Raw genomic sequence first — 11,138 nt, 5'->3', positions numbered from 1 at the left:
GCTACAAATGATTAACTTATTCTTTAAATAAATATAAAACTTATATTATTTCAAGTCAATTACTTGACTAACATACTACAAATACAAATCAGACTCCCACAAAAGAGTAACCCTTCGAGATAACATTAATCACTAGTGTTTGTTCAAAGCCGCAATGTCCCTCCAATGAAGAGATGTAATAATGGTGTCCGGGTTTGGTCAAGTTGAAGGTGGCAGGACTTGTTATTATGGTATCTCCAGGATTTTTTCTGTGGCATCTATCATATTCATCTTTAGACATTTTTGTGACATCATCGGCAATAAAGTTAAAGACCAAACTATCACCGACAATAAAGATCCTATTTGATGCCCACTTAGTGTAGAAATTAGGGTATGTTGGAATTCCCCAGCCAAAGGCACCACCCACCGTATGCTTCATTGCTGAGCCACATAATGCCATGGATGCAACCACTGCCATAAAAACAACCATATTAGAGTTGAAAGCAACCATATTTTTTTTTTATATCTTTGTAGTATTTTAGTGTTGAGGAAACTTGAAGTTAAATAGATGTGGCTTCGATATTAGAATTTAATTAGGTGCTAGAATGCCATACTTATAAAATTCATTACTATGGCATGGAAAGTTGTTAATAAAATAAAGCATTAATTAGTTAGAAATCATGATGATTTTCTTTTCTAAAATACATCTAAAATTTTTAATCCTTTTGAAAATTAATATTAGTTATTAGTTTTTTCCTTTGAAACAATTATTTGTAATACTAAGCTTCTCGTATAACTAAATCGTGGAAATTTTTTTCTTTTCTTTTTTTTTAATACAAAATAAAACATTTAATAAAACTAAAACTCGAAACAATTTTTTTTCTAGAAATACCCCCCATTTCCATCTATTTTTACTGAATACCAATCTCTAAAGTTTTACATTTATTTTTTCCGTTTTGCTATCTTTTGTTATCATTATTATTTTAAAAGATTTTTTTTTTCTATTTTCGTTTTTTTTCTTGTTAACTTTTTTTCTTATTGTAAAAAAAATATTCCTTCAGTAAGTTTTTAGTTTTTGTAGAGTGTGTTTCTTAAACATATATTTTAGAGATAGTTTACATTTTTAGAAAGAACATTAAACATAATTTTTTTTAAAAAAATTGTTTTTTAATAAATAAAAATAGTTAAATAAACACAACTTTATTAACAAGTTTTTTTTTTCTCAAATGTCATTAATCTCATACGCTGGAAACTAAAAAAAATTCATATTGTTTTTGACATTTTTTTTGGCATAGACATTAGAGAAAAATATACAAATAAATTAATTAATTATTGTTTTTATATAGATGTTATAGTAGTATATTCTAAATACAGTTTGTAATAAATGATAATGATAATTAGAGAAACGTATAATGATAATTAGAGAAACGATACTAAAACGACTTTTAAGTTTTGTTGAGAAAGCATTTGAAGTTTTTTAAAGACTAAAAAACTTATAGTTTAAAATAACATTTTTTTAAAAAAAAAAATAAAGTGTTTTTAAACATTTTTCTACAAAGAAACCGTTTTGGAAATTTTCAAATGATGAAATACTAACAATGTCATCCACGCGTTGTGCCGGGCATATTGTGTTTGGTTACTAACATCATTTTTGTTTGTTGTTACTTAAGTATTTCATTCAAATCAAGGATCATGTTTATATGCTGTAATGTTATATCTTATATGTTACATACAATAATTCTATTATATACGTTTGAATCTACCTAAACTATTAAAGTAAGATGATTTTTTCACATGACATCATTTTAGGGTCTTCACATAGAATGCCACATAGATGTCATGCGAACAATTTTCTATTTTATCATCTCTTCTTCTAAACACAATATGGGACATAGACCCGTTTGCTTATAACCCATGGCCTGGTTTTCATGCTAGAATAATGACCTGATTTCTCCTCAAATACATCCATTTTCATATGGTATTAAAACTTCGTAAAATTTATAAAAATAAATTATTGTGTGATACTAATTTCGAACCCAAGACCTCATGTTTCAAACTAAAGGTATCAACTCCACTTAAGTGGTAATTGTGTTGGATTTCTTGATTTATAGATTATACATTGTTAATTCCTTTATAATTAATACTAGAAAAGATTAAACATGTAAGTCAGAATCCAATGCTGCATTCAAAAAAGTTTTTATTAGAAATTTATGAATTATAAAATTTTGTTCATCAATGTTTATATCTTGTGAATTCATAAAATATATTATCATGCATATTATTAAATTAACTTTTTTTGTTGTTTTTAAAGCCCCGTATATCATACGGACTCTATCCTAATATATAATTATAACAATTCAAGAGATTAATACTAAATTGGGAAAATTACCCAAACTAACCCTTTTTTTAGAGAGAGAAATTAAAAATAACCAAACTTTTATTTAAAATCCGAAAATAGCCCTCCAAATCTTGTCTAGGGCGACAAGTTGGAAATTGATCCGACGAGATTCAAAATAATTCGAATCTCGTCAGCTGCGTCCAAATTTGAATCAATATGTTTGTGAACTATACTGATTCTAAGACACAAACTCAACTTGCTTTTTAATAGAATTCGTGGTACCATGTTCTCATACGTCAATAATAGGGATGAGTGTTTTTGGTATGGGTATTGATTGGTACCGGTATCGATTGGTACCTTCGGTACCAAATTTTGATTTTTCAGTATCGGTACGGTTCGGTACGGTACCGTAACGGTACCGAACCGAACATTTCGATACCGGTACCAACTATTTCCGAATTTCGGGATTGGGATTTTCAGGATCGGTACCGGTCGATACCGGTACCATTCCGAGCTCATCCCCACGTCAGCATCAATAAAGTAGGCTCACGAACTTCAAAGAGTATACTTTTTTCTTGTTCCTACAAACTATTTAATAAATATTTTCTAGATTGTTGCTGGATTTTCCTTTTTATGTAAGATTCATGCAACATCAACATGCTTGTTTTTATGTTTGGTTTCTAGAAAACTTTGGTTCACTTGTAGTACATAAAATTTGTGGCTTGTGGGTGCCTTACATATTGTTTGGGGCTCGTTTCACTTTGTAAAGTCATTAAAACCAGATAAAGTGTATTAAAGACGTTTAATGCAATTCATTTTTTGTTTTACTTTTCTTTAGACGGTTTCGGCTTCTATTTCATTATAAAACTAGCATGTATCATTGTGGAGAGATTTTATACTCTCAGGATAACACACACAAAAAAACTATCATCTATGTATTTTTTCTTTCAATCTTTTTTTATCTTTTATATATTCACAAGTGAAAAATTTGCGTTTCTAAATTTATCTTGAGATTATAATAACATGATGAAACTGATAGGAGCATGATAAAAATGATGATGAGAAGTTGAAAGTAATGATTTAATATTAAGATAGGATTAAACCTGTTAAATAAAAAAGTATACCATGTATTTTTTATTTTTTAGATAATTAAAATTTATAGGCTAGACTCCATCATTTCTCTTTATTGGTACGTAAGACATACAATTGTGTTATAAACATGAGATATAAATTAGTTAAATGAGTCGTATTCGTGTTGAATATATACTAGTGTTAAACACGTCGTCTCTAATCTGTATAATACAATAAGACCTGCTTTGCCAGCACTATTGGGGTTGATGAACAATTATGAAGAACAATCAAACAAACGAGAAAGTGTCATGTCAAAAGTCGAGCGTGAAAATAAAATTTTAAATGGTAAATCCTTTTAAAAACTTTTAAACATAAAATAGTTAATCATCTTATTAAACATGTCATTTTCAAATTGGCATGCATAAAAAATGAGTTATATTAGCCAATCTTGTAACAAGATTATTTTCATTTCGTGTTCATGTCGTTTTTCAAGCCTTGTTAGGAATCGTCTATATGCATACAACTTATATGGCCCCTTAACTACAATAACTGATAGCCGAGTCTGAATAGCATCAAACCTCGTGACAATATTTAACGAGAAAACACGATTTCAATCACATTATATGAATCAAGATTAAATAAAATGTTATAAACAAATTGTTGAATATGGATCGAACCTATAAATAATCTTGACACATTCCAAAGTCAAAAAGAAAGACATTCCCATGTGATTCCATTTCTTTACTAATTAATTCTTACAAAACTAGATCATACATATTATTAATAATATTTATATTTTTATATTAAATTTTCACATGTGAAATCTAGATCTAGTTTGATGATACTATTAGTGTCATTATCTAAGACTTTCAAGTTCTAAAACATATTTGGTCTCTTATCACCTATTTGTTTAACAATGAACCCCCAATGTGAGCTTACAAGATCTAATTTGATATTTGTTTAACAATAAACCCTAATGTGAGCTTACAATATGAGTATTTATCTAGTGTAAGGTAAGTCAAAATCTTAATTAATGGTAAAAGATGAGCCACAATTGATCTTGTTTATTATTTCTTTTTTACTATTCGATTTTCTTCTCAATAAACTCGAAACGATTACAATAAAGTGGCAGGTAAATGGGCAACAAGCTGTTTCGCAGCCCCCTTTTGAATAACAAAGTTAATCCTGTTAAAAACGAAGCTTTGGGATTTAGGAGCTGGAGAAGTACCATGCACGACCCGCTGAACCCTGCTAAAAAAATTCACAGCCTCCGAGTCCCGAGAACCAAATGTATCAAAAGCAAATGGGGAAACACCTGTTGATTCTTTAAACAAGCTTTCTTGTGTTTAGCAACTTTGCCTGATTTGGCCTTCAACACAGCCTGATTTGGTCTTAGTTCACTGATCACTCTAATATTAAAGCAAACTGTGTTGTTCATTTATACTAGAGAGCTGACAGATGTGTCTCAGTTAGTTAGAACACAATGTGTGGCTCGGCTATGACAAGTTGTCCTTCTGGTGATGACATCTTAAACGATTGTATAACGGGCTAACTCTATAAAAATTGAGATTTCAAAATCAATATGTTTTCGATTGTCATCGGTATCTTTTCGATAATATATTGAACACAATGCGAAACCACATCATCTTCAAAAGAAATCGGAAAAAAACAAACCAACTTATTTAATTTGTAATTATTTTCATTCTTTTACCATGTTAGGTTCTTTCAACATTTTAAAATTTCGATTAAATATCGTTTATACATTTAAAAAAGAGTACAATGTATAAATTTCCATAGTTTTAGCGTTGTTAAACCAGTTTGGAATGTCATGCATTAAATGACCTCTAGAATCTAGATTAGCATTAGCTTATTTACTTTCATATGATAAGCGTCATTTTAAGTTGTAGAAATTAATTAGACTGTTGATATTGACAACAATGAGACTTGAACTCATACTTGTTGAAAAGATGAAACATTATCCAACTCCTTGATATTAGTAGGCCGTATGCTGAAGACCCTTTGGTAGAAAAACCTATATGTGGGATGTTAAAAATTTGACAAAAGTAACTTATGTAATAATAAAATAATTTATTTAAATAACTATACAGAAAATATTATATTTCATTTCACCTCGTATGAAAAGTTTTTGGAAGCCCATGTTATTCTAATTTCTACCTACATTAAATGAGCCAATACTCTTAAATGGCTTATCACAAGCCCATCCCTCCACAGCATTAGCCCATTCTAATTATCGATTTTTTTTTAAAATATAGTATGGGTCAGTTTGGGTCGGTTTTGGCATGGGTTGCATTCATTTCAAATGTGGTGTATGGTATGGTTTGGGTCAGTTTTGTCCTAGAACGAAAACCATAACCGAGATGACGGTTAATGAATATCCATAACCGTAACCAAACGGTTATGACGTTTTTGGTTAATCGATTTTGAAGGTTATAGCGAGTCGGTTATATGGCCGGTTAACCGTAAACTTGGGGTAGCCAAAAATAGCTCCTCAAATTTTGGGTTTGAAAATTTTTGACCATGGAATAAATTGCTTTTACACATTTGTATATTACATAACATTAAAAAAAAATACATAGAATCTATAATATTAAAAAATTAAATATAATCGACTCGGTTTTAACAGGTATAGAAACCTTGTAAACTGTAACCCACCCACTATTGTCGGTTTTCAGAAATCATTGTGCTAACCCATCGGCATATAGTATTGTTTGGTTTCACCGATTAAGTTGGTTGTGGGTCGGTTAATTTGTTTTCTTGCACGCCCTAATATGCGGTCTTGGTGTTCTTGATTTATTCTAAATCACGTGTTTATAGTATGATCTTTAGCTGTATGCATTCTTAATTGGTATCATGTATTCACGTGTTGTTTTTAGGTTACCAATATTTGATGGTGTTGTTATGGCTTGCTTTGTAGGTCTCTAAGAAATTGTTGTGTCGTTGTATGCGAACACGTACCTGACTAATACTATATTTTATGTATATAATAATATATACTCATCATAAGTATAACTGATGAAACTTATCATTTTTATTTTGAAGCATACATAACTCTCATGTTCCGCAAATATAGTAGAATATATGTTTTCTTCCATTTTAGTGATCTACGTATTGGTTTGAATTGTATTTCGTTTCTATATGTACCAAGAGTGCAATATCATTTTAGATATATTAGTGCACATGAAATCGTTTTTAACTACAGTACTTCTTGGCCAAGTACTTCTTCGCCCTCTTCTTGAAACAATATTTTTTAGTTATATTTTTCGTTTGCTATATACGGTGTACCAAACTCACCGCGTTCCCATCCACCGCAACGCGCAAGGATAGATTCCACTAGTTTATATTTAAAAATTATGATTTTGCTTTCGATTTCAAGAAACGTGACATGCTAGTTCATCTTGGGTTGAGCCATTAAAGAGTATGTGTCCGTTTATATAAACACACGAATTTTAACTTGATTTTCTTAATTAATGAACGGACACAGACAATGAAAACATGTTCGTTTATGCATTTGTGTTCGTTTCTTGTCAATGAACTGTATACTTACGGAATATTAATAAAAAAGAAAAGGATCCAACTACAATAGAGAGGCAGATAACTAGGTAAGTGGTCAACAACCTGCGTCACCACCCTCTTTAGAAGCTTGCACATTTGTTTTTAGTGACAAAGTTAGGGGAGTGAAAAAACCTGTGAACCCGCAAGGAAATCGTGAACGCCCAAGACATGTATGAGATTAATTTAAAAAATTATGTTTTGTTATGCCGAGTACGATATTAAGTGAAACAAATGTTAGATTACACAAACATGTTTACCTTCATCGAGGCTGACGACGTAAGATACCATAGGCGGCGGTCCACGCGCGATAAATACTAGGGGTGGCAAATGTGACCCATTGGGTTGAATGGTAGTAATAAAATGCATATAATGGGTCAAACTAAAAAAAGAAAATGATTAAAACGGGTTGACATTTCTCGAGTTTTCGGAGAAAACTTTTTAGTTTTTATTGATTTATATTTCCAGTTATGATTTTTTAATTACTTTTTTTTGAAATTTTTAACGAGGGGTTTTTCAAATCACAACCCATTTTGACCCATTTCAAAAACCCTTGTTAAACAAATAAAAATAATAATTAAAAAAAATCATAACTTGAAATATAAATCAAAAACTAAAAAACTATAAAATTTCCTCCGTTTTTCTCGTTCCATTAAAAAAAAACTCGACCCGTTTCAATCCTTTTCTTTTTTTAGTTTGACTCATTATATACATTTTATTACAACCCATTCAACCCAATGGGTCACATTTACCATCCCTGATAAATACATTAATATATCATATAAATTTTAAACATTATGTGAGGGCATACAATCAAAATATAAACACTTTATGCCGAACCTTTTTCGCCTTTTCAGCTAACCTCTTTACGTCTATCGCATCAACATAACATCTCATCAACTCGTTTACAATCTCGGGCGGGTGACGATCAACATACACCTCCAGAAACCTCTTTTCCGTCATCCTCAAAGCCGTGAACAGCTTCGGCCCGTTTACACTTGGCTGCAGGTCCATATCATCAATCTTCGCAGCTAAAGTCATGCGCGGTTTCAACCTCGCTTCCAAGTTATTATAAAGCAAAAACGGGTAAAGAAGCACAACCCGAGCCGGCTGCTTCATTGTCGCCACCACAAAAGTCATGTTTCTTTGAACTTTGTCGACCGAAAAACTCAACACGAGAGGTGACATAGCCACAAGCTGAAACGCCTCGTCTTCCAAAAGCCCAAACTTTTCAAGATTCGCTATTTTCTCGCGTATGGTTTCGAGGCGCGAGATTGCCATAATCGTGACAACGTATTTGTACAATTTTGAGTCTTTTGAGATCCCCGTTTTTCTAATGTACTCCAACTTTTCGGCGTTTAACGATGATCTAGGTATCATAGACGGTTGGCAAAGTAACATTATCGTTAAATCTCGACCCGTTATACCCATCGATTTGTACAATTCAACGGTGGGTTTAATCATCTTTTCCAAATCATAAGTGAGAATGAACGGGTTTCGAAAAATGGCTTTTTGAAAGGCTTCTTTTGACCGGAATAAGCGTTGAAGGTACCGAACACGTTCATCAGGACAACGGTTGATTCTACATTTTAAAAGACGGGGCCTGCAGCTAATCATTTGAACCAAACCTGAAGGTCTGAATCCAAGATCTTGAAAAAACTGAAGTTTTGATTGCAGATTATCGAGTCTCGTCTTGTGCAGTGATGGTATACATTCAAGAATTTGCGATATTTGTTTCTTGTTAAATCCCCGTGCTTTGAATACGTCTTCACAAGTCTCTGGTGCATCCTTCACCTGAAGAAGATATCAAACAGATTCATTTCAAGTTTCACATCACTCTATATAATATGAACTTAGTTTTAAGAGTGAACTGCGGTTTTCGTCTCTGTGGTTTGTCCATATGCGGTTTTAGTTCAATAGTTTCAAATTTGTGATTTTCGTCTCTGTGGTTTCATTTCACTTGCAATTATGCCCGAATTCACCAAGCTCGTTATGTCTGGTTGTCTATGTGGTTTGTCCATATGCGGTTTTGTCCTTTTTCCCCCAAAATACACCCCGGCCCCTCACGTGAAGAGGCTTGCGAATTAGGACTGGGGTTTATTTGGGGAGAAAAAGGACAAAACTGCCCCTCATGTGAAGGACACGTTGATGGGTTTAACGACCAGACTTAACGGGATTAGTGGATTCACGTTTAATTGCAAGTGAAATGAAACCACAGGGACGAAAATCACAAATTTGAAACTATTGGACTACAACCGCAGATTTGGACAAACCAAGGGACGAAAAACACAGCTTACTCCAATTTTAATATGCGAGAAGCACACAAAAGCGACAAGGTCCAATTTTCGTACACGAGGCGCAAGGTTTTTATATAAATATTTTTTTTATATATCTCATAGGTTTTTACTTTTTAGCATCCTCTACCCAAAATTTAAGGCATAAATAAACTTTATAGAAGATTTAGTATACAATTACCTACACGTACAGCCAAAAAAAAAGCATGTGGTACAACATTCTGAAATCTGAAACATAAAAATGACCCTTGTACAAAAGGTGCACGCCTCACCTGCGCTTTTTGGACTCTGGTCGCCTTGAGTAGGCAAAAACGACAAGGTCAAAGCCTTGTGTCGCTTCGCGCTTCGGTGCATTAAAGCGTAATTTTTAAAACCAAGAATACGGATTTTAGGCGGTAACATCAATCTATGCATAAAAATTTGATTTTGCCAAAAGATAGTACAAAGTAGGAATATGCAATGGATGAAACAGATACCTTCATTTGAAGCACTGGTTCGTCGGTTAACCCTAAACATGTTGAAAAAGCGTAATCACCACCAATGACATGACTAGCCTTATTTGCCAAATGGTCTTGCTTAAGCAGCATACCGAACCATCTCTCCTGCAGATGACATAGAACACATCTACATGATGTAAATGAACTACCAACATGAATTAATCAACATATAGCTTCAAGTAGGGTGCAAAACGAGCCGAGCCAAGCCAAGCCCGAGCTAGAAAAGAATAGGCTCACGCTCGTCTCGTTTGACTTATCGAGCTCAAGCTGGCTCTCGAACCTAAACGAGCCTGTCATTTATATAATTTTTTTAAATATATATTTAATAATTATTAATTAATATATATTATGTTACGAAAAAACAATTGAAAATGACTAAATAATATATATTATTTTATATATAAAATTATAATAGAAAAAAATAATAAAAATAATTAAAAATATATAAAAATAATCAAAATTATATAAAAAATAATTGATAAATAGTAAACGAGCCGAGCCCAAGCTCGAGCTCAGTGTATATTAAACAAACTTAATTTAAAGCCTGGGTTCGATTTGAGGTTTAAGCAACAGCAAAACGAAACCCTAGAAAGTGAACAGTAATATAATTGGTAAATAATAACTGTACGGATTGAAATTAACTTACAGTGAATAATAATGATGATGATACAACCCGTGGGTTATGCGATAGAAGAGTTGAGGCTCTTAATTTAAGACAAAATCGCCATTGTTGTTGCGGCGGCCACATTTGGCTTACAGACGATTGTTTGTATGTAGACATTGGGTTTTAATGATCTTTTTTTTATTTTTTTTGGAGTGAAGTGCGGTTTACGTACATGTGGTTTGTCTAAATCTGCGGATTTAGTTCAATAGTTTCAAATATGTGATTTTCGTTCCCGTGGTTTCATGTCACTTGCAATTAAACCCGACCACACTAACCTCGTTAAGTCTGATCGTTAAACCTATCAGTGTGTCTCTCATGTGAGGGACAATTTTGTCATTTTTTTGTCTCAAATACATCTCAGCCCTTCATGTGAGTGGGCTTGCGAATTATGGTTGAGATTTATTTGGGAAGAAAAAAGACAAAATTGCCCCTCACGTGAGGGGCACGCTAATGGGTTTAACAACCAGACTTGACGGGGTTAGTGGAGTCGGGTTTAATTGCAAGTGAAATGAAACCATAGGGATAGAAATCACATATTTGAAACTATTGGACTAAAGATTATTAAGATTATTGAGTCGATTCATGGAGATGCTAGTAATAATTTTGATGTGTTTGACAAAGAAATGGTGGCAAAAGGAACTGGAGTATGGAACCGAATCGTGAACAGCATACACTACTTACATGATAAAGATTAATTCCCTTATCGGCCATGAAGAAGAAAGTGG

General features: G+C 32.6%; 1 protein-coding gene across 1 annotated transcript; it reads right to left on the bottom strand.

Moving 5' to 3' along the window:
* Positions 1 to 7,726: 7,726 nt before the first annotated feature.
* LOC143619137 (uncharacterized) lies at positions 7,727 to 10,530 on the bottom strand. Its single transcript, XM_077091143.1, has 3 exons — positions 10,396 to 10,530; positions 9,729 to 9,854; positions 7,727 to 8,752 (listed from the first exon to the last, which is right to left on the bottom strand). Exons 1-3 carry the CDS (start codon positions 10,528 to 10,530, stop codon positions 7,772 to 7,774), a joined length of 1,242 nt encoding a protein of 413 aa, XP_076947258.1. The 3' UTR covers positions 7,727 to 7,771.
* Between the last annotated feature and the right edge of the window lie 608 nt (positions 10,531 to 11,138).

Source organism: Bidens hawaiensis, unplaced genomic scaffold, assembly GCF_021521415.1.
Source record: "Bidens hawaiensis isolate Kalapana, Puna unplaced genomic scaffold, B.hawaiensis_p1.1 tig00002414_1, whole genome shotgun sequence".
Taxonomy (NCBI): Eukaryota; Viridiplantae; Streptophyta; class Magnoliopsida; order Asterales; family Asteraceae; genus Bidens; species Bidens hawaiensis.
The sequence above is the reverse complement of the archived record's forward strand: the minus strand, read 5'-3'. Positions and strand labels throughout refer to the sequence as shown.

Excerpts from the sequence above, each read along its gene's own strand:
- LOC143619137 (XM_077091143.1), bottom strand. The coding sequence starts at position 10,530 with ATGTCTACATACAAACAATCGTCTGTAAGCCAAATGTGGCCGCCGCAA. Across the intron at positions 9,855-10,395 it reads CATCATCATTATTATTCACT|GAGAGATGGTTCGGTATGCT; the intron begins GTAAGTTAATTT and ends TGTCATCTGCAG. Across the intron at positions 8,753-9,728 it reads AACCAGTGCTTCAAATGAAG|GTGAAGGATGCACCAGAGAC; the intron begins GTATCTGTTTCA and ends TATCTTCTTCAG.